The sequence below is a fragment of the Gallus gallus genome, chromosome 1 (assembly GCF_016699485.2).
Source record: "Gallus gallus isolate bGalGal1 chromosome 1, bGalGal1.mat.broiler.GRCg7b, whole genome shotgun sequence".
In the NCBI taxonomy this organism is placed as follows: domain Eukaryota; kingdom Metazoa; phylum Chordata; class Aves; order Galliformes; family Phasianidae; genus Gallus; species Gallus gallus.
The window spans coordinates 106,020,963-106,044,797 of record NC_052532.1 but is presented as its reverse complement, the minus strand read 5'-3'; the positions used below and the strand labels follow the sequence as shown (position 1 = coordinate 106,044,797).

The following is a 23,835-nucleotide window of genomic DNA, read 5'->3' as shown; positions in this document are numbered from 1 at the left end:
CTGGAGGAGGCTCAGGGGAGATATCATTGCTCTCTTCAACCACCTGAGAGGAGGCTGTGGTGAGGTGGGGGTCAGTCTCTTTTCTCAGGTAACAGCGATGAGAGGGAATGACCTCAAGTCGAACCAGGGGAGGGTCAGATTGGATGTTAGGAAGATTATGTTCTGGGGAAGAGCAGTGAGGCAGTGGCACAGGCTGCCCAGGGAGGTGGTGGAGTCACCGTCCCTGGAGGCGTTCAAGAGCCGTCTGGATGTGGCACTGAGGGACGTGGGCAGTGGGCGCGGTGGGGGTGGGATGACGGTTGAACTAGGTGAATTTAGTGGTCTTTTTCAACCTTGATGATCCTGTGAATGTAACGCTGGACGCAGACACGATGCGACACGCCACCCCTATGCTCTGACCACCCACCCCTGTGCGTGCAGCTGCCCCACGCCCCAGGGCACGCAGAGTCCCTCACACACACGGCCGGGCGGGTGAACCGCGCCCCCTGCCCTCACTCAAGATGGCGGCAGCGGCGCCCGGCTTGTGCAGGCCACCTGTTGCTGCGGCGCCGCGTCCTATTGGCTCAGGCGGCGCCGTGTGCCGTGCGCGCGGGGAGCAGGAAGGAGACGGTTAAACGCGCGCAGGGGTTAAGAAACGCGAAGGTGGGGGGGAAAGAGGGGGTAACGGCTGCCGGCGCGAGGCGCTCGAGGTCGCCTCAGCCGCCTCCGGGCTCCGCCCCGCGGGGGCTCCGCTCGCCCCCGGCCATGGAGAGCGGCGACGGCGGCGGCGGGAGGGGCCCGGCAGGCCGGGAGGAGCCGCCTCTCGGGGAAGCGAGGGAGGAGGAAGAGGAGACGGAGGCGCTGCCGCCGCCCGAGGCCGAACCGGACTGGAGCTTCGCCGGCGGCGAGATGGAGGCGGTGGTGCTGCAAGATCTGCCCACCGCCACCATCGCCTGCAACCTGGACCCGCGCGTCTTCCAGGACGGCCAGTGCCGGGTGAGAGCGGCGAGGCGGGCGGCGCTGGGCCGGCTCCCTCTGCCGGCGAGGAGCCGCCGCTCGGCCCGGCCCGGCCCGCTCCCGCCCCCCCGCCCCGCGTCGCGGCCGCCGCCTCGGGCTGTGCGGGCGGGGACGGGCGGGCCGGCGGCGGGGCGGGAGGGGGAGGCACGGGCGCCGTCACTGCTCTGGCCGCGGCTCGGGGAGCGGGTGGTAGGCAGGGGGCTGAGGGGACACGGAGCTTTCCTGCCAAGAGAGGCAGGATGCGAACGGAATGACGAACCGTTGCTCCAGAGCTGGGTGGCGGCAGCTGTCGGAGGGACGGTATAAACTCGTTTGCCTGAAGTCTAACGCAGCTCTAAGTGTAATAAATGGATGTAACTGTTTCAGAATTGCTTCTCATCTGCATTTTCTTGGCGTAAGACCAATTCAAGCCAAGCTTCGTTTTTTCATTCTTCTTTTACTTGTTTCATCGCTGTCCGGGATTAAAGAATGAGTGAAGTCCGCCTTGCTGTAGGCTTCTCTCATGGTTCATTTTGCTATTGAGATCTTACTTTCTAACGCTTCTGATACTTTAGGAAACGTTTACTTTTTGAGTAGACAGAAAGGAACTGAAATGTGCTTGAAAAACCAGTGCACGCTTTTCCTGATTTTTAAAATGCCCCTAAAATAATTGTCAATCTCTTGGTGAAAGGCAGCTTAGAGTTGTTAGAGCAGTAGCTCAATATCTCGACCCTACCAACAGTTTCATATTAAAAAGGATGGGGGAAGTGGAATACAATGTAGCTCCATCACCACTGTTACTTTTCCAAGTTATGTAACCTCCAGTGCCAACCTGATTTTTTTCTGTGTCACTTAGGGCACCTCCTGGTGTGATGGGAATGGCTCCCTTGTAGGGATTTATCCTACTTAAAATAAGTTGACTCCAAACGTGCCTAGGAAAATAGCCATAATAGTTCTACATAGTATCTTCAGCTGCAGGTAGTAATAGTATTTTCTTGGATGGATTATGTAGCCTTAAAATGAATGGCTTGAAAATGGTTAGATACATGACAACACAGATGTATAGTTGCAAGCCAGACCAGGAGGTATTTACATACTTAAATGTTTTTTTCCATCTGTTTTGGTTCTAAAGATTCTCGGTCTCGTGACGCTCTTAATTTAGATCAGAGCAAAGCCTTGTGCATCCTTGAGATTGCAATAATTTTTCAATGCTTTCTACTTCTTTTCATACCAAGAGTTGTAGCAGGAAGGAGTGCAGATGAATTAAAATAATGGCAAATTAATTGGAGACTGATCATCTTGATGTAAACTGATCTTAACTGGGTGCCTGTATGTATGGTTTCTTTGCCACCACTGTTGCTCTTCCAATTAAATTCCAAAGACAGAAAATGGAAGAATTATTTTGAACCCGAATAAAAATGATATTTGTGTCCAACAGGGAGGAACGCTCTTATAAAACTTCAGAAAAGACTTTTTGGCACTTGGTAGGTGTGCAGTCTTCCAGTGGACTAAAGAATAGCTTACTTTTTGACTAGCTGAACCTCAGCCATTGAAATGCATAACTCAGCCCCAGTTAATACAGAGGTGGCAGAAAACAGACCACTGCTGTGTTGGAGAACAGTAGGTTAATAATAATGGACTGGGTATGTTTTTATCATGTTCTGTTGACCACCTGTCACTTGCAAAGAGAAGAGGTGGGAGGAGGCACTGAGGCTGCATCTCTGTTTGAGTTGGTGAAGGGTGGATGCAGCATAGTGCTGGTGGGTGTTGTGGAAAGAATAAGGTTATACTGAAATGGGAAAGAGATGGGGGGGGGGGGGGGGGCATGAATTCCATCCAATTCTCCATTAGCAGTTACTGATACTGGTATCTGGGAAATGAAGGTATTTTGGCCTAGAGCGATGACTTCGTGTTTGGAAATGATTATAGTGTAATAACTTGAAAGACTGTGCTTTAAGGAGTTAATTTAAAGAGAATCCCCCACCCACCCCTCTCCTTTTTTTGTTTTGGTACTATAGCTTAAACTTGCAAGTCTTTGCGAATTCAGTAAGAGTATTTAATTTTGTCTTTGTGCTAAAGGAATAAGTAAAGGTATTGTAAAATATAACATCACAAGGCGTGGTGTTTTTATAAGTATGTATGATTTTTGTTTGTGTAATGTGTTTTCATCTGTTCTGGAAAAGGTAGGAAATTGCGTGTATGTAACAGTCTTAAAATACCTTGTCTACATAGTTGTGGATTTCTCTTTCTGCTCTGGTAGGCCACTTAATAATCCTGGATTGCCCTATTTGAAGAGGGTTGATCCAATCAAAGGTGAGATAGGGCAGCTAGGAGATGGCTGGCAACATCTATTTCCATTTTGCCCTCCCGTTTCCAAACAGTGATTTGTGCTTGTGTGAAAGTACCCAGGGTTAGGTTGGCATGTAGCTACAGCATTTCCTTAGATTACTGTTGCCACCAAAATCACATGGGTAGAGATGTTAAAAAATGAGGCTGCTCGGAGTAGGTTCTTTGAAATTAGTGATTTGTTTATAGAATACATTGGGAATGCTTCATTTCATGTCACTGCTACTGAAACACACCGCCCATCCCTTGCTGCACTCACATCCACTGTTTGGTCTCCATAAACGTTCAGCAAACATCAGTGAATGTCAGTGGGTGCCATTTTTTCCATACGGAGGAATTCAATGACACAGCTTTGCTCCATACACGCTTCCATGTCAGACACCATTGTGTCAAACTGCCCCTCTGCTGCCATCAGTCTCATGGCAACAACATGTAATGGAATATGGGTGGGAAGGTCCAACCTCTACTACTGCACCACCACCATCTGCCTCTGATGTCGCAGGCCAACGTAATTAGATAAGAGGCAGTACTTCCAGTGCATCCCCTGTATAGTGTCTTATCAAGTGATCACGTATCACTTGATTAACTCACTTATCAAGTGAGTTAATAGTACTAGTAAGTGACAATTTCTTTCCTGTATTCTCATAAGAAAGAATTTTAGCAATTTAAATCCCCCATGGATGCTTCTTACAGAGTCATTTCCAGTATCTTTCAGAGAATGCTGTGATACTTACTCACAAACTTCTTCCAAAGTACAGTTGAAGAAATTCCTATAGACTTTATACTTTTATCTTTGCTTTCACAGAAGTGTACAGTAAATGATCTCTGGTAAAAAGCCTTTATCTGATCTTCAGGTTAGCTGATTACCTTGAAAAAATACTGCTGTTCTGATACATCTACTTTCCCCCAAGCTGTTCGATAATTCTCACGTTGGCTTTATGCTTGAGAATTTCTTCTTTCTTAAAGCACCATTTATTCATACAACATGCAAACGAGTTTGGTTTAACCGTACCTGTGTACTCATTTAAACAACAACTACAAAAGTCAGTAGCTAATTACCAGAGCCAGCAATTATGTTTTTGCCCACTTCCATTTTCCTTATCTGGTATTTGTTTTTTTTTATCTTTTTTTTTGTGTGTGTGTGTGTGTGTCAGTAGAGGACACTCTGTGTTTTAAATAGAACTTCCACTGTCAAATGGCAAGTGTGGGAGGTAATAGGCTTGCTTGTATCTTGTAATCCTGGAGGGATGTGGCATACTTCAGTGATGATTTTAAACTTCAGAGCGCAGCCACAACGGGGGCTAAATAACTTCATTTATATTCAGGCACTCTATTGCTAAGTAGGTTACCTGGGTGGCTTTCTATTTTAGCTGAACTGTAGATGAGTATCACTCATTTAACTTGTGAGGAAGGAGAGAAATGTAAAGAGTATCTAGAAAGAACTCAGCTTGGGGCTACTGATAAACTACTCTTGGTTGTGCTTTTTGCTGCTTCTTGTTGAGTTGATGGGGTTTTTTTGTTTCTTTTGGGGGGAGGGGTGCTAAGAAACTGGAAAGTTTTCCTTGCAGCTATTTTCCTTAGAATGGGTTGAATTCCTTGCATTACTTTAAGGTATCTATAATTGCCTTAATCTACTAAATCTTTCAAGTTACTGCAAACTAACAAATATAGTAGATTTCCCTTAATGGAAAACTTGCATTCATAGGTGGTTATATTGCATATATCTTAACAGGTGGTTATATTGCAATAGTAGGTGGTTTCTCCAGAACTTGCTAGAAAAAACACTGCTGAAAGTTGAACTTTTAAAGGACCTTAGCTTGGTCACTTCTAAGTGTATTAGTAGGAGTGAGCCAGTATCCTACAACCATTACAGAGAACGTGTCCTCACATAACCTCCAATGGCAAGCATGCATAAGCTGGGCTGTGAAACGGTGTCTGTGGTGATGATGATGATGATTATCATTATTATTTTATAAAAGATCATAATAGTGCTTGAAAGTAAGGTCTTCAAAATGAACAGAATTCTCTGCAGTAATATAACCAAGAGGAAAAGCACTGAAGGCAGATAAACTGCATCTTGTTAATGATTATCATAGCTTTACAATTCTAGTCTTCCTTCAGCTTTGTATAGTTTTAATATGGAAAAAAAAAAACTTGTTTGTGAATTGATCTGAATATAAACTCATTGTTAAATGAGCCATGCTTCTGGAAACTTTTAATTGACTTTCAGCCTGCTGAAATAATCATGAGATGCTGAATGTATTTTGTATTAAATGCTTAGAATTACTCCTGCTTTACAGGAACTTAGTCAAATAGCTCAGGAGTACTTACAAAACCTTCCTTACAAAACAGTACTTGGGTTCTCTGGTAATCTCTTCCTGTTATAGTCGCATGCCTGTTAATCCTTTTGCTTAGTGTGTTAAACCTCTTAAGTTACATTAAAAAAAAAAAAGTAAATTTCAGGAAGGTGTTTTTTACGTGCTTACATTTTTATGACCACAGGACTGCTTTGGGTGAAGTGTTCCCTTAATGAAAACTACATGGAATTCATACTTTTCTGTGTGCTTTGAAGACTTTCATTCTCTCTCTGACAGTATTCTTTTCCCTCAAATAATTTTTGCAACAAGGTTTATAATTCTTTCTATTCTTTGCAAAAATGCACTGGCTTAAGATTGTTAAAAATCATATCCTAGTGGCCTGTTTTTACACTGAACAATAAAAATAACTAAACATGAGTCAGGTTCAATATTAGGAGCCATTTTTTCTCAGCCAGAGCAGTGAGGCAGTGGCACAGGCTGCCCAGGGAGGTGGTGCAGTCACCGTCCCTGGAGGTGTTGAAGAGCCGTGTGGATGTGGCACTGAGGAACGTGGGTGGTGGGGGTGGACTGATGGTTGGACTGAGTGATTGCAGAGGTCTTCTCCAACCTTACTGATTCTGTGATTAAAAAAATCTTCCAGGATGAAAGTTCCTGTGGTAAAATTAAAGCTCCAGAAGTATTTAGCTGCTCTACTTCCAGATGATACAAGTTTATTCGACAGCTATTAACAATTTAAGGCAGACTTCTGAGTGACTTGAAGTCTGGAGCCCATATAAATGCAGTGCTTTGGCTGACGTGATCATCTTTGACGTTACTGTAGAGCATAATACCATACTAATGCAGTTTTATGGCTCCTGGGATGCATCCAGTCTGCTAAGTGCACAAGCAGAACTCCTGAGAGTCATTGGGATATCTGATCACCTGAGAATCTTTGGAAAAACCTTGTCTTATAAGCTGGTGTATGAATAATGTGAGCATTTTGTACTGTGTATACAATGTATATGGAAGTCTCGATGATAGTCATCATGAGATGACTGTTTAGTTTAAGGATGATGTCCTCAGTCTTCTCACCTGAGTAGCTTTTTTTTTGGCCTTGTGAGCGCAGAGAGGATTTTCTACTTGCTCTTCTCAGTGCCCATGTGGGATTCTGGTTTGGTTCCCATCACAAAGATGACTTGGAGAAATCATCTTTTGAGCTAGATACTCTTTCTGCAGCTGGAGTAGAAGGGGCTGAAGAGGCTGTACAGCATGAAGATGTTTGTTCATATACTTGAATTTTGAACCATTGAACAGCAATTCAGATGGCTTCCTTTAAATGTTACCTACATTTAGTTATCCTTGTGAGAGTACAGATAGTGCCATGAAACAATAGTACAGGTTGTGATTTCACAAGGGGAAGGAGGATGACTTTCGTTTCTATAGTTTGGGTTTACTTTGTTGTCCTCAAGGCGTTTCAGAGTGCATCATGCATGAGTACTGTTTGAAACTTTCATTGAAATAAGTAAGCCACTAACAAAGAAACCTCACGCTGCAGCTTGCCGTGTCTTGATCTTGTTGAGAGGAGGTATTTGGAGCAAATGAGGTTTATATCACACTTAGGCGCTTTGTAGGTTGCCTAGGTCAGGAGAGAAGAGTAAGATACTTATTTCTACATCTGATGCCCTGGTACTAATGAAGTCCTTAAAGTGCAGCAGCCATCCATCCTATTCCTCAAGCAGCAGTGCAAGTCCCTCCATAGGTAGAAATAAAATGGAAGTACATCACTTATGTAATACTTTAAGCAAAGCCATATCTGTAGTGTGAAAATAAGAGTAAGTGCCATTCAGATTTGGTGTGTTTGGCTATAAATGGAAAGTTTTTCAGCAATGCTGCACGAGATGGCTTTTAGGTGGCTTAAAATCACTTTGCACAAAGTAAAAATAAGTATTCTAAAATAGTCATTAATAGCATAGGTGCTGCAAATGTTAAAGAACAAAGAAACTTAAGCTTTAGCTTTTCTACAGAATCAAATGGAAGCTTTGAAGAGCTTTGTCTGGTTTAAATCACTGTGCAATGATCACACCAATAAGTTTAGTATACATAGTAATGCTGTAGAGTACGTTTCCTTACGTTCTTCATTATTGATGTATTTCAGGATCAAATTAAGGTCTGTTCTCCAGAAATACATCCATGTAAAAGGAAAGTGTAAAAATAACTACAGAATATTAGGTACGATATGAACTTGAAACTCATTCCAATTACCTCTCAGGAAGACACTTTAATATTTGCTGGTATAAGCAATAATGCTTACGTTAATTAGTAACAACTGAACTCTCCTCTGCAGAACAGGTTTAAAATGATAAATACGCTCTTTTTGACAGCAATCATAGGGAAAGCTAAGTCTCCAGCTTGGTTCTCCAGCAGTTTGTACTGAAGATGATTGTTCAGTTGGTTGCGTTTCAGTGGAAAATGTTTATAAATGTATATATTTTTAGTAATATTTTTCTTCAGTAAAAGGCCTTCTGGTCATAAACGAGTGGTAGATAAACTAGAAAATAAGTCAGTAAAGTACTTTGAAAAGGTAAACAAAGTTCGTGTGTAGTACGTGAGATACTGAAACAAAACCTAAATTGATGTTATTTCCTGGATGTGAAAATATACTGTAAATCCTTTCTTAAGTTGTATTCCATCAGATGTGTCACCTTCTCCAATAGGGATAATAGGTAGTTTTAGTTGGAATTGGTTTTCTTTTTTCCCCTCTTGTTTTGAGTATGTTTCTGTACTTGAAGCTTTGCATGGAGATGCTTCTCAAGTTTTTGTCCTGTTATTGCCTCTCTGATAAATAATCCACAAGCTGTTTGACATGGGTGTAGCAGGTAAGACTGAACGTAAAAGAAGTTTCTGAAGCTTGTTAATATTTTCCACAGACTAGTTATAGGAATAAGAGATTTCAGAAGCCCCATTTATAGTGAGACTTCAACTAGGTAGAATAGTCTCAAAAGCATGATGTGCAGTTTGTGGTTTGTTTGTCACCGTTCCCCCCACCCCCCAGACTTGATACAACAGATTATAGTAGTACCTCATAAATGGGTGCAGTAACATAAGGACTTTGCTTTCCTTGTGACGGGAGCTTTATAGACACATCTGGCCTCAAAGCAACTAGGAATGGCTTTATAATTAGTTACGGGTTTTTCCATTCAGATAGCCAGAACCTGCTTGCACCTCCTAATGGAAACTGCATTTTTGAAGTTTGAAGAGATCATTCATGCAGTATTAATTATTGCAACCTGGTATTTATGAAGGATTTGCAGACTTAAAGGGGGGGAAAAAAAAGAGGCTCCATCACATTCTACAGAATGTAAAGAGCAAAGCCTTTTCATTCCCATGGGAGAGGGGAGGTGTGGGAGTGAGCCACCACGTGGAAAATTTCCAGCACAGAACATACACTGGAAATAAATTAGTGAAGCTGAAATATCCAGCTGTCTTTAGTGAACCTGAAGTGGGAAATGAGGTCTCAAATACAATTATTTTGTGTGTGTGTGTAATGCGTAATTAAACCATTGATCTCATTGCCCTAGAATGTTAGATGCCAGGAGCTTAGTATTAAGAAAGGGGTGGAACTGATTCATGAGCAGTAGCCATCAAGCACAGCGATTAGGCTATAACTTGATCCTCCAAGTTTTTGACTTGCTATTGCAAGAATTAGTTGGAAGAAGTCTGTTTACCTGCCTTTAAAACTCCTTTCTCTACCTGCAAGTGTTTGCTACTGCCAGAGATAACTAGAAGGGCTTCTTACTTTGTTAACTCTGTGAGTCACTATTACTGATATGACACAAAAGCAGAGCTTTTATCACTAGATTTCATTTATTAAAAAAAAAAAGAAAGTAACTTTGTTTAAGATAAACTTCTTTCACTTTGTTGCGGATTTTCAGATAGCTCAGAAGCAAATAATTGGATCTGACACCGATAATTGTTTTTCCTCTTTTGAGGTTTTCTTCTTTGGAGTTATTTTGATGTTGGCTGACTTCCTGGAAGGAAAACGTGTTTTCAGCTACTGTACTAAGAGTAGGTTGCAAACCTCATGAATTGGATTTTAGCTGCTTGTTGTTTGTGAAGTACAAAAGATATAACAGAAGTATGAAAGTCCTTATAAGACGTGAGGTCATGTATTTTTCGGGGGGATAATTGTGACCAATTTAAGAGAGTGGAATAGGAGAGATCTGAAAGTACTGTGATTACTTCTTCCTGTTTGTATTCAGGCTGACTGAAGGATGTTTTTGAATGGGTAAACTTTTGAGCCATTTGGCAGAAGACTGGCAAGGAGAAGATTAACACGCTTTTGACACTTCTGTCCTGGAAGCTATGTTAAGAGGTTGCCCTACTGAGATGCTGGGAGGGGCTTTCCTGAGGAATACGTAGAGGATGCAATAAAAGCTTAATGTCCTGGTTTTTAGCTGCAGATAGTTATGCTGGATTGTACTTGGAGTGAAGATAATGGCAAGATAAGTACTGTTTGATCATTAGATTTGTGTGTGTATGCATCACTGTAAAGATAATCTTGGTATCCTTAGAACACAGTCAAGCTTTGCCAAGAAATACCGTTTTAGATGCTCTATAGGCGTGTCAAACAATAACTTTATTTTCTTTTGCTGATGGAATGCCATTCTGGAAGTTTCTGTGAAGGTTTGGGCTTGCTTTCAAAACAAAGGTTTGTCTGGATGGAAAGTAGTTCTGAAAGTCAGAATGCTTTCCAAATAAAGATCGGCTGAAAGGTGTGGGGAACATTCTCTTTTTCTTTTGTACTGTTTCCTTCCTCTGTGGAGATAGGAAGCCAACATAACAGAGCTAGTGAACTGCCAGTAAACTCAAGTTGTATTGTAAGTAATAGGGTTTATCCTATTTCTGAATTCTGTAAGTGAAAAAGCCAGTTATAATCCAGTAGTTAGATAAAACATATCGTCAGTGATATTACTAGTGAAGTTATGGCCCCATCCCTGGAAGTATTGAAGGCCAGGCCGGATGGGGCTTTGAGTAGCCCGGTCTGGTGGGAAGTGTCCCTGCCTATAGGAGGGGGGGTTGGAACTGCCTGATCTTTTAGGTCCCTCCCAACCCAAACCATTCTGTGCTTCTATGAAAATGAGAAAAGGAGGACAACCCAACAGTTGTAGATGCTGTACCCTCTCAGAGGTGGGAGATAATTAGTAAGTTGTTCAGTGCTGGTGATGTTGCTAGGAAGAGGCAATAGTAAGTTATCCATTACCCTGGAAAGCTGAGACTTCTTTACATCTAATAGCGGGAGTATGTATGTAGCAGACCAGACTGGTTTGCCCAGTTTGGGAAGGAGGGTGTAATTAAGTAATGGGCAAAGGGAGAAAAGATTTGGTAAGAATTAGAATGCGTATGTCCTGAAGATTGTGATCTTATTAAATGAGATGTTTTCTTCTGTCAAGCAGGAGATGCATACTTGTAAAGTATTGTGCAGAAAACTTCTGTGTATGGCTTATGCAAAGTAAAGGGAATTAATGGGAGCCCATTCCTGGTACTTTTCCAGCTGCTGATAGATGTGGAAGCGTCTTTGCAGGATAGATTGATTTATTTATTTAATCAGTTTCCTGTAGGTACACTTCTTGGCACTTTGGCTGTATTGCTTCAAGCTGATAGCAAAGATCTGTTGGCTAATGGAAATAGTGATTAAGGGCTTGAATTTTCCTGAGGCTCCAGAGTGATAGTGAGGCAGCTGCTGTTGCAGTCAGTGGAAAGTATGAATAACTCTTGCCGGGGGTTGTATAACCAAAAGAATAATCGGATCAGATCAGAGGCTAGGTTAAATCATTGACTTCTCACTATTAAAAATGCTGTTAGCCCATGTGTTCATGCCTCATTACAACATATAGTTTAAGGATGCTAAGTAGAGCCCACCTGTTAGGCATGAACAGAGAAAGCCTTTGCATTAGGAGTCAGATACTTTCCTCTTGAGAAGGGGGTCTGGGCGAAGGTTGGTTGCCTGTAAGGTGTATCATAACTTCAAGCAAACTTTTAGCAAATTTTAAAAGCAGCGTTTGTAATCTAAGCCCATAGCAGATGAAATGCATTAATTGTTGATAGGTGTTTTTTGAAGAGATTGATCTTTAATTAACTACTTGAGATGCAGCTGTGTCTCTTCTTTCTTCCCTGGTGAGTTGCAAAAAATAATAATAATAATAATTCCCAAAAAGAAGCTGTGTTCCTTGTTCCTCTCTAATATCAGTAAGTTGTTTTCATCTCTCCTGCTCCATGAAAGCCAGGCATTTTGGAAGGAAGGGGGAAACAGAAAATAGAATGAAATCTGGAACCTCATCCAGAGGGTGGTGACACACTGGAACAGGTTGCCCAAGGAGGCTGTGGATGCCCCATCCCTGGAGGCATTCAAGGCCAGGCTGGATGTGGCTCTGGGCAGCCTGGTCTGCTGGTTGGCGACCCTGCACATAGCAGGGGGTTGAAACTCAATGATCATTGTGGTCCTTTTCAACCCAGGCCATTCTATGATTCTGTGAACCATACTTGTTTTTTCAGCAATATTAGTTGAAGCCTAAGTTTATAAACAAATACTGTTGCTTTGTATATCCAGGAAGTTGAAACAGTTTCGGGAGTCATTTTTTAAAGATGATCTTTATTTCCCTTTACACAAAGCAGGTGTGTTCTTTCCATCTGAACAAGGAAAATGACTGCATTCTGAAAGCTCTATTGTTAAGTACTGCAAAAGCTTGAAATACCACTGCTTTTTTTGTTGTTGTTACCAGTAGTGTTTCGATAGCAAAATTACCCTGAAGGATCTAGGATTAGGTCAGATGATCATACGTATTCTGCATGGTTTTTAATGTCTCTATTTCCGTGAATGGCTAAAATAATTCAGCCTTTGTGTAGCTGTTCTGTGCCTGCTGCAGTGAAAGGGTTAGTTACGTAGGAAGCTTCACAAACTTGGCAGACAGATTAAATCTCTTGGCTGTTAAAAAGCTGTAATCAATATTATTTAGTAAGGTCAGAAATAAGTTATATAATTTATCATACCTTGTACCACGTCGTTAGCTTAACGTGCCTGAGAAAATTGCAGAATATTAGACATTAACCTTGGTAAAAATGCATCTGGTTTAAGATAAAATCCAGCCTCTTCTGCGGCTCATTTTATTCTCTTTATCAGAATAGTTAAAAAATGCTTTTGAAACTTCTCGAGTATGCTACCATCACTAATTGCAATTATATTGTTCTTCTGCTACCCACCCAGGACATTCTTTAAAAATATTTTGAAACCATCTCCCATTCTTCCTGCACTGACTCCAGTGGAAAATGTCATTCTTTAAAGTTCACAAAATACCAGCCTGCTTCTCCACAGCCCTTGTGGTTTTCTAAAGACTCCTGAGTTATACTGTGACTTCTTTTCCCTTTTACTTTTCCCTTGTTCGCAGAGCACGCAGAAGAATGGTCAGAAGATGAATGCAGTAGAATAGACAGCTTGTACTTAGCTTTGATAATCTTGCATCTTTAAGTTATGCAAATGTTACTGTCTTGCTGTAAAGAAATAGTCATTAAAAAGGAGTCAGAACGCATGCTGCTTTCATACAGTTCAGTCCTCTCCTTTCCCAACCTTCCTACTCCTTCAAGTAGTAGTTTTGGCATAATAATGTTGCATTTTTGATGGTAATAAATAGTTAATCACAAACACTTCACTGAATTATTCATAATTATGGTTATATCTTCAGTCAGTATTACACAGCTTGTATACCTGGCATAAATGAGGGAAGAAAGGAGGAGGGGAAAAAAGCTATGGGAAAAGATTTTGGGACAAATCCTGTTTTTACTTGTTGGAAGTGATGGCTTAACACCAAAAGAAAATACACATTCATGCTGCACTTAAAGCCAAGGTAATATCTAGATTTAGCTTCACCCTTTAACAATAGTAGTCTTTTAAAGGACAAATTGTTTTACTTACATAAAATTTGGTACATGAATATGACTGAATTTTAAATAGAGAGCATGTTAAGTGCATCACAATGGTACTATTTGAGTGAATGGAAATGTCCCAGACTCCTGCTTTGCTTTTAGAAGCCACAGAACTGAAAGTGAGAGGAGAAGGTTACTCCTGATGACTGCTGTGAGTGGCATGAGGGGAAGTGCTGGTGAGTTAGGCTGCTCACTGTGGGTGCATTCCGGCACATGGCCTTAACAACTTTGGAAGAGGCCATTCTGTCCAAGCAGTTGCTCTACACACTGCTGCCCTCGTCACTGAGGCAGAGACATCACATTTGAAGACCCTGAAGTGGGCAAAGCGACAGGGCTGTAGCTGTTTATCTGCTGCAGGCTTTGAGGTTTGGGTTTGCGGGTTTCTTAGCATTATTATTTATTTTGTTTTTTGCTTAATAGCACAGTTTAGTTTCTAAGAAACGCATCTTAGAATTGTCATCAGATTTTTGCAGCGTTCCTAGCATTAGGTGTTATGCATGCACAAGCTTGTGCAGCTTTGTCAAACTCTCATCTCATCCTGGCCTGAATCAACTATCTCTGTGTGGAAAACATTGCTCCTTTGTTTTATGTTTGTTCCTTCCATCCTGGAAAGAGGCGCTCTGACAACGGTTCTGAGATCTATCTGTGTGTGTTCAGTGGAAGGAAAATTGTAATGCTCAGCTTCTTTCTTGGGAACCTCTGGTTGGGAACTACTGCTGTCCAGATACAACAAATCACAGTTGATTTTACTTTGCTACCTGAAAATTATCTTTTTGCTACTATAATAATCATCTGAACCTTTAGATGATGCAGTGCTATAGGTGTGTTCAAAGCCTAGACTGTATGCTAAATGCTTGAGAGTCAAAATAAACCAGCCAGTATAAAATTCTTTATTTTAAGCACTGCTGTGGATTCACTTTTTCTCTCCATAATACATAAAAGTTCAGGGGTTACATAACACTGTACTAATTGAGAAGGTTTGCTCTCTGAAAATGTTCAGAAGTAGCTTCTTATTTAAGTAGCCGGATTAAATTAGGAATTAAATTAGGAATATTTTAGGGACTATCCTAATGTAGATTACTGCAGAAGTCAGGGCAGGAAGTAAATGGAAAGACTGGACAGTCAAACACAGCCATAACTCACACTATGGACACTTGAAGAAGTCTCATGACATAGCTGGGGCCTGAACTGATGGTATTCAAACTGTCCATGGGTCTGGAAATCAGATTTCAGCACTGGTATCTGTTTTGGTGTTGGTGATGAGTTCTTTCCCACAGTTCATTGGTTCTTGAAGTTATTTGTATTAGACCTGTTCTCTTAAATACCGTGATAAGTAATGAAGCAGAAGGCATATGATGCTTTAAAAAGTAAAATCTAACGTAGCTTCTAAATAAAAAAAAATCTAAGGTTATGGAAGAATCTAACTGATAATAATTAGCTTCTGATCTCTTCGTGGCTATTCATCAGTTGGAAAACAGAAGTTTAAATTTCTGAATCTGCGCTCTCTTTGCTTCTGTAACCCTCTTCCATAGAGAAAGCCTAAGTTAAACTCCAGAAGCTCTGTGTTTGAGACCTATAGTTTAAGTATTGCAAGTTCTGTCACTTAATACTGAAATATTGCCCAAGCATTATTGCGGCAAATCTAAGCTTTAAATAAGAGGTAAAGGATCCCATGTAAGCAGAGCAAAAAGAAAACGAAGAACAGCTGCAAAACTTCACTGCTTCAAAACCATGATGTAATAAGACCTCTTAAAGATACAGCTATCAGTGGCTTGTACTAATGCAGCTCAGAAGCGCTGGGGTTGTGTCAGTGAGGGAACCTGGGTCCCTTTCAAGCCCTTGTGCAGTGGGGCAGCTCTCTGGCAAGGAGAATCTGCAGCTCCTGGCACTGGGGAGTTGGCAGAGTGCTGGGTGCCAGTTCTGCTGAATGGGAGTCTTGTTTGGGAAGGTCAGCTGTGTTCTTTATGAACAGCTGGACATATCTAGTAGGAGTAAAGGCTGGGAAAACTGAGAAGTCATCTGCGTGATACCCCCTGAGGATCTGGGGGAAGAATAGTTCTTAGATCTGTAAACGTAAAAACAAAGTATAACCGCAGGCAAATAAAGGCTTTAAAAGTCTTTACATGGCAACACAACCGACTAGTTCTAATTCTCCAGTGTTGAAGTGGATAGCCTTATTTTTAACAGACTGTTTGTGGGACACCTAAACTTACTACTGAACAGAGAGACTCGATTGTATTTATTCTATTGGAGCCTCATCCATATCAGACAGTAAAGGAATTACTGTAATTGCTACATCCTGCACTTGTGATGTGATTACAGACAAAACAGCTTGCAATGGAGTAATTTAAAAAAGACCTTTTCCCAAGTATTACAGAGCATTACTGTGATTTTTTTTTTCTCTCTTTGCCGGAGGAAAAGCATACCCTGGGAAGTTTTGTTACTGCAAGCTGACTTATCTTTTAATGTAGCTGGTAGTTTCTGGTAGAGCCTTAAAACAGACAGCTGATTCTTTCTTACAGTTGACAATGCAGCTTCTCTTGTAAATTCATAAGACTGTCATTTCTTAAGAGAATTATTTTTTTCCTCCCTATATCTCTTCTTTTCCCAACACATCTTCACACTTTATTGTTTAATCCCTCTCACTTCTGTTTTCGCTGACTCCTCTGGTTAGTACTTTGCATTACATATTGTCTAATTTGAAGGTTATGTAATTACTTTGTATTTAAATTTGCAAAAACTTTCTAACGTTTAGGTTGCATAACGTAGAACTGGATATGCTTGTAAGCTTTCTTGTTCAGGTTTGAAATGTCAGCTGGAATTTTCTCGGCTGGCTTTAGAAACAGCCAAGGTACTGCTTTTCTTCGAGGCCGTCAAAACTAAGTGACTTTGAGAAATGACCTTTGCGTAAGAATAGTGCTTATGAAACTATAAGTCCTGAAAGAGTCTGCATTAATTGCACACAAACTGTTCTTATGAAGAATATTTGAGTACATCAGGGTTTTTTTTTCTCCTCATAGTAAAACTGTGTGAAACAAAGCATTTAATCTCCAAGCTTTTTACAGTAGTGTAATCGAGACGTAATTCATCTGGAAAAGCGATAAGCCTTAACTGTTCACATGGGAAAGATGTCTTCATTTCTGTAGTTATTTAAATGCTAAGTATACAATAACAGTCCTTCCTTTGACTAAGGCTTTACTGTTGCAGTGACTTAATGAAGTTCTTCAGAAATACCTTGGAGAGTGGCAGTCATAGCAGACTAAGAATAGTTTAGGGCAGTGCCCTGGAGGGAGCTCTGTGCCTTTCTTCCTTGGCCCAAGAAAAGACTTCATGGTTGTGTTTTCCAGAAAAGTGCTCTGGGGAAGCTATGAAAGCAGGTAAACAAGAAGTTTTAAAGCAGTATGGAAACTTGAGAAATTACGTTCATGCTCAATGTCCCATTGAAGTCTCAATGTTGTTTAACCTCCAGAAGGAAACTGGTCCTATTTTGAGAGAACTGTTTTACTTATATGTGAGGCAACGTATGTTTCTAAAACTGATAAAATACTTCTAATAAGTTTAAAGGGGAGCTTAATGGGAAGTCCAATGAAGCCTGCCTGAAGCAAGGACTGTAAAGCTCGCATGGAAATGAAATTTGTAAGTCAAACTCAAGCAATGAGAAATGTGAGCAGTGCTACATCAGACTGTCTGGGAAAGGAAGAACTGGGTAATCGATTGCCCTGTTAAGCAGGAAGGAATGTCTGGAAAAAGAAACCAACCTGTTGCACAGCCACGGCAACCCACATATAAATGTGAAACATGATTACATGTAATTTCATTCTACCCGGAGCTTATCTGCATACTAAACAAAACTGCATTCCCTTAAATTTCTTAATGAAAATGAGAGGAGGTGAGGGTCCTGAGAACTCCTTTGAAGGCTCATTTGTTTAAGTAGTGCCATCCTGACTCAGACTCGATCAGAGTAGCCAGAACTTTGCCTGAGTACTGAAGACAGTCCCACTGGTGCATGCTGTGTTGAACTGACACCAGAAGGGATTCTAGAAACAAGTCTGGCAAGTAGTTTCGGGGAACTTGTAATTATTTTACAGTTCCTCTATGTAAACAAATTCGTGGTAATGTTTTGATTTCCAAAAAAAGAACAGACTTACAATAGAGTCACAGGTATTCCTTACAAAAAAAAAAAAAAGTATAGCCACCATCCTGTTTCCTAGTGCATCTCTGACTGAAATTCTAGTAAATGGGATTATACAGGAAATGAAGTGGAAAATCATGTATTTAGTTTTCTTCATTTTATTTCTAAGGAAGAATAAGCATTTAGATTTGCTTTCATAGTTTTTTTTTTTTTAGCAATCAAATCATTGCCTCCTTCCCCTCAATCATTCCCAGTTTCTTGAGACATTTTTCAGAGATGCTCCTCTTAAGGACCCACAAAAATTTAACTTCAAGTGCAACATAATTTTCATCTAAATCTTGAATGAGGCCAGAGTTTACAATTCTGTAAAGAAGCAAGGAGAATTATTGGGCAAACTTGAATTCCTCTTATATGATTTTCTGTAGATTTAGGGTTCAAATGGATATACTTGACTCTTATTTTTCCCCTTTCACGTATATACTGATAGAGGATGATGTGTCCTGCTGTTTAGCCCTTGTTGGGCTAATGGAGAGGGCATTAGATCTGCCAACAGCTCTGCTTGTCTTCAGGTGGGTTTTTTCTTTTTTTTCTTTTTTTCTTTTTTTTTTTTTTGCAGGAACTTAACAGTCTTTAGAGTCTGAGGTTGCCATGAAATCAGCTGTCAGCCTATCCTCATAGTTTTACCTTCAGTTGTATTAAATAGTTAAATCCTTATTCGTTGGTAGTTTCAGAGTCCTTCCCTGCCCCCATAATTTTGTTGGTGACATCTAAATAGTATAAAACCCTATTAAGAGGAGCTTACAGATAAGGACTTGATCCTCTTGGTTTGGGAAAGTGGCGATGTTATGGCATTAACTTCAACTGGGAACAGAATCAAGACATAAAATAGCGATGTCAGGATCAGGACAGGCAGGAGAGGATAAAATGTACTATTAAAGGACGTACTAAGTCTGGTTATATGTCTAAGTAGAACTGCATGTAAGCCTTGAGTAACATTTTGAGAAGAACAAGTGTGTGCATGTTTGTCATGATAGCAGTCATCCTGGGTATAGGAGTGCTTGAGTTAACAAAAATGTGTTTTATAGAATGAACTTATTTACAGAATGCAGTTTGCTCTTAGAGTCTCATTAAAGAGGGAGTCTCGAAGATCTACAGTTAGAAACTAGACAATGAAAATATAGTACTTTACATCTTGTACAGACTTTGTGAAATGTTTTCCAGGAAAGTAGAGTACAGTACTCATGAATCACATGGAAAACCCAGTGGAATGAATTAGTCAAATTAGTGACCAGTCTTCACCTTCTGCTACCAGGAAATAGTGTAACTTTCCATGATTTTATACAAACCATGGAAATACAAAAATAAGAGAAGTTATTGCTAGAATAGCAAGCTATTGAATTGAGCTCTTTGACTTTCATGCAGCATTTCTAAAAGTGCTTATTTTGAAACAAGTGAGAAATGTAGTATCAAGTAAAAGCTATAGATAATCTTGGGAAATCTTCAAGTTTTTATGGTGTTCGGAGGATTTCTTTCCTTTCTTTCATGAACTTTCCTCCTCTGCTTGCATTTCTCCATTGGCGTGATTTAAGATGGGAGCCTGTTTTGTTCTCATTCAAAACTGTTACTCATATTCTCTCCTTTCGCTCTCAGGCTTTTACTTTCAGTGCAACTGAGCAAATTCAGTGACTGTGCAGTTGAAACAACTGTAGAAAACAAACGCTTACCCATCGGTACTCAACAAGTTTAATGTACGTATGCTGCAGTGTTGATTACTCTTTATTGTTCAGAGAACTGACTCAAAATGTTATCCTCCTATTTAGCAGGCTGGTCAAATATTCCTTTGCTGAGTGGTAGCAAATATTTCTTTTCATGTTATCAGTATAATTATCAGCCAAGTTCTGCAGTGTGTTTCACCTGCCAAGTTCTACAGTGTGTGAAGGCATAGAGGTACGTGAATTTTTTTTTTTTTTGCTTTGACAAGCATGATCTGAATAGGGCTTGCGAATACACCATTAGTAGTGCTAAAAGGGTATATCAGAAATGCCAGAGAAAGGACACGTGGTGAGGAAGTGTGGCTTTCAAGCTTCCTTGGAGCAAATCCTACAGTAGTTCTTGTGACTACAGCAGCTGATGGGGGCTGTTGGTGCTTGGAGTTATTGACATCTTTGCACAGATATGAAGCTGTGAGTGTTGACTGTCAAGTCTCAATTCTTGCTGGTTTTTTCAAAGATGATTGCATTTAGTCTCTCTAATATGAAAGCTTTTCAAATAAAAAACTATTAGCAATAGAAGGGAACATTGCATTAACACTGAAAATGAAATCCTCCCTGTCTCTGTATACAGAACCGATCTTGAACCCATTACAGCACTTCTCTGTCCATCAGGATTCTTTTTCTCCCTAATTCTGGTACACTTTTACTGGACAGTTAATTATTTCTGTCCCTTCTGTCCTTAGCATGTGTGCACTTCTTGGTTTTAATGAAGAGCTATGCAAAATACACTTTTCAGGTTGCAAGTTAGGATGTAGTCCTTATAAATCATCTGAGGTAAGTGCTACCTTTAAGCCTAGTTCATTCTTACATTTTGTTCTGAAAATCCTCTGGAAATTCAACAGAAAATGAACATTTTCCTAAGGTAACTCGTGTTTTGGTTTTTCTTTCTCCATTGTTTGAATTATAGTGTATGGATTAAATAAAGTCCTAAAGCTTGCAAATTCCTTTATACACTAAGCATGTTGCACAGAGTGTGAACAATCATCCTCCTTAACTCTGCATGTGTGTTCCTGACAGCCACCTTCTGAAAAATGGACTTCTCCCTTCTTTATGTATGGTGGCATACGCTGGTACTTGTTCTAGCTTGTCGGGAGGCTCACAAAACCTGACTGGCTGACTAATGCCAAACAGAATATCTTGCATTTGTGCTTTGCGTGCCTTTTCCTTGATCAGCTTCCTGCTCTGTCCCATTCAGTATTTTCACACAACTATTTTTAATCACAAATTCTGTACGTTAAGTCTTTATCCCTGTGTCTTGATTGCTAAGACACTCGAGACAATCTTCTTTTCTTTGTCTGATGACTTTGGAAAAACTCTCCCTATCTCTTTAAGGTACTTTCTTCTTCTGGATTTATCCATATGTGGAGGAACTCTGAAGGGGGAGGGGGGAGAAAGGGAATGCATTGCTTGTTGTGGACTTTTAAAGTTTCTTCTTTAAAGGACTAAATAATATCCCAAGGAGATTATTCCGAGATAGATATAGGCCCTTATTGAATGCGGAGTGCTCCTAGGAAATTCCTAGCCTTTTAAGGTGGTATTTGTAATGACTGTTTTCTGCTTTCCAGGTGAGAAAGCTTTGTGGACTTGCTGACATATTTCCTAGGTGTACAGCAGTCACAAATATTTCTTGTCTTCTCTTTTCCAAGGAGACAGAATGTATTCCAGACTGGATTCTTTGTAGCTCCAAAGTGCTAGATGGCTTTGAGGTGTAGGTGAGTGAGTTGGAATTCTAGTGCTGATCAGGAGAACTGGTGATAATTATGTCATGGTCACGCAGTTCAGATGAACACGTTCACTCAATAAGCATCATTCCTTGAACAAAGGAGAAGGAATTGTTCTGGGTTTTTCTATAGGAAGATGTGTTCTCAGCCAACTTATTCAAGACCACTTTGATGCTGGTTCTGCACAGGTGTTAGGCCTTTTGAACAGCTGATTTGTACAATCAATCCATGTATACTGACAGTGTAATACAGATCTTGTTGACTCATTCTCATTTTGCCTCCTATTCATTGAAAAATATTTTTCTCAGTGGAACAAACTTAATTGAACAGAAGTTGTTTATCCCTTCTAGAGTCCCTGCAAGTGTTCAAGGCCAGGTTGGATGGGGCCCTGGTCATTAGACATGGAGGTTGGTGGCCCTGCATGTGGCAGGGACATTGGAGCTCAATAATCCTCAAGGTCCCTTCCAACCCAAGCCATTCTATGATTCTATGAGTACTTGCAGTATGTAAGATTCTAAGATACTTTTTTCAGAAGTCCACCATTCTGTTCAGTCACTGTGATTTTGTGTGTTTTGAATGCTGCTTCTCAGCACTTCAAAGTCATTTTTCCAAGTGGAATGATCTTTTTAATATGAATGGGAAAATAGTTGCCAGTAAACATACTGTATGAAAAAATGTCTATTTCCATCAGAATACTTGGATTGCAGTTTTGCTCTCATTCATTTACTGTGGGTTGTTTGAGTAAATTCATTGCGGGAGTAAAAATAGGTTACAAATACAAAGAGCTTTTAAATTTTGAATTATAGTTGCTATATTAAAAATATCTCTAAAAAAAGAGTGTAGTTGGTTACTCAAATATTCTCTTGTGGAGTTTCCAAATTACCACTTTTATGTTACCAGTCAGTGAACAGGAATTTAATGTTTAATGCTTGGAAATGGAAGTGTAAGTCATGGATTTTTCCAAGGAAGGATTAAGCACACTGTAGGTATTTTTCTGATGGTTGGCTGGAAAACTGTCACACGTTTGATCTGTAAATAGCCCTTCTGTGATAGAGCACAGCTCTTTATATTCTGTTTGAACATAGTAGACTACGCAATGTAAGAATGACAATTAGTGTATTTTAAGCTCCTATTAAAAAATATAAAAGTCTGCTCAATAAAAACCACTATTTTCCTCCTTGGCAATGCTTTTGGAATCTGTAACTAAAAGAAATAATCAGTGGGTTATTTGAATTTTTATTTTTTTTATACATCAGTGGAGTAGTTGTAGAGTGGATAGGTTCTGTGTGCAGACAAATGGCTGAATTCAGCACTTGGCTTTGTAGAAACCTCACTGACGTCCATGGGTGATGCACACTTGTGGTCAAAATCTTGGATGCCATTCTGCTGAATGGACATACGTCTTCAGGGCATAATCTGTAGTTTCAGTCGTCTTAATGGAATTACAAGGATTTGTTTGAAGTAATTTGAGCAGATTTTCTTCTTTATTTTCCTTTTGAAACAATAGAAATTGATGCAGATTACTTCCTGCCATTTTTTTTCTTTCTTACTATGTAAAAAGACATTGATTTAAGATCAAGAAAAGCAGAAATTCAGAAACTGGCAATTTCTGAAGCCAGTTTAGATTGCAATTCACATGTATTTGAAAGCTAAGAAATTTTAAGTAAGGGGAAAAGAAATAGTGGTGGCTTTAAGGAATTACTGATGAAACAAACAGGTTGAGTAAAGGCAGCACCTTGCTGGCTAGCAGAGTGGGAAAGTAAACAAAATTCTGCTTGCAGCAATGGCCCAAGCTGCCTTTTTTTTTTCTTCTATTCACTTTGAGGAGTGTGTGTTGGTTTTTGAGAATTTCCAGGCTGCAGAGTTCCTAGTTGTTGGTTTGTTTTCTCAATAAGAAAATATGGTAGAACTGATGATAAAATGCTGTTATTGAACCAGCCATAGTGAACTGATTTGATTTCCCAAATGTGATAATGGAAGTTTCATTGCAGCTCAAAAACTCCAGTTCTGTTTGAGTTTAATGTGTAGAATGACTGGGTTTTGCTTTCCCCTACCGGGTATCACTTGTTCTGAAATTTTCACTTAGTACGTTGTAGGTTATGTCATATTTTACTGCATTCTGAAATTGAAGAGTAAGGGTAATGGTTTAAGTCATGCTGAAACAAAGATTAGCTTGCTACTAGCAGCTTCCAAGTCATCAGCAGAAATGATAGCTGGCTTCAGAGTTCAGAGTTTTCTTGTGTTAAATAAGTTTGAAACTCAATCTAACCTGTTGATGGGAAATAGTGATCATAGGGATCATTGTTCATAGATTTGGAAACCTCTGAAACACTATCTGGCTGTGCCAGAACAGTTTTGAAAACTAGATTTAGCTTAGATTGCTCAAAAAAAGTAGTTAGGCTTCTTAAGCTGGTTTATGTGGATCTTAATATGCAGTGATTCATGCTTTATAATCATAGAATCGTAGAATGGTTTGAGTTGAAAGGGACGTTTAAGATCATCTTGTTCCAACCTCCTGCTATAGGCAGGGACACCTCCCTCTAGACCAGGTTACTCACAGCACCATCCAGCCTGGCCTTCAATGCTTCCACGGGGGGGGGCATTCACAACCTCAG

At 40.2% G+C, this 23,835-nt stretch overlaps 1 protein-coding gene across 2 annotated transcripts in view; it reads left to right on the top strand.

The window, feature by feature from the left end:
- The first annotated feature begins 714 nt into the window (after nucleotides 1-714).
- RCAN1 (regulator of calcineurin 1) overlaps nucleotides 715-23,835 on the top strand; it is a 40,779-nt gene continuing 17,658 nt past the window's right edge. Inside the window, exon 1 of one of the 2 annotated variants that reach the window (XM_015299390.4) lies at nucleotides 715-975. In XM_015299390.4, the coding sequence (XP_015154876.2) occupies nucleotides 745-975 (231 nt within the window). In that variant the 5' untranslated portion in view covers nucleotides 715-744. The remainder of the gene's footprint in view (nucleotides 976-23,835) is intronic. The other variant, XM_046940305.1, reaches the window with a different exon arrangement.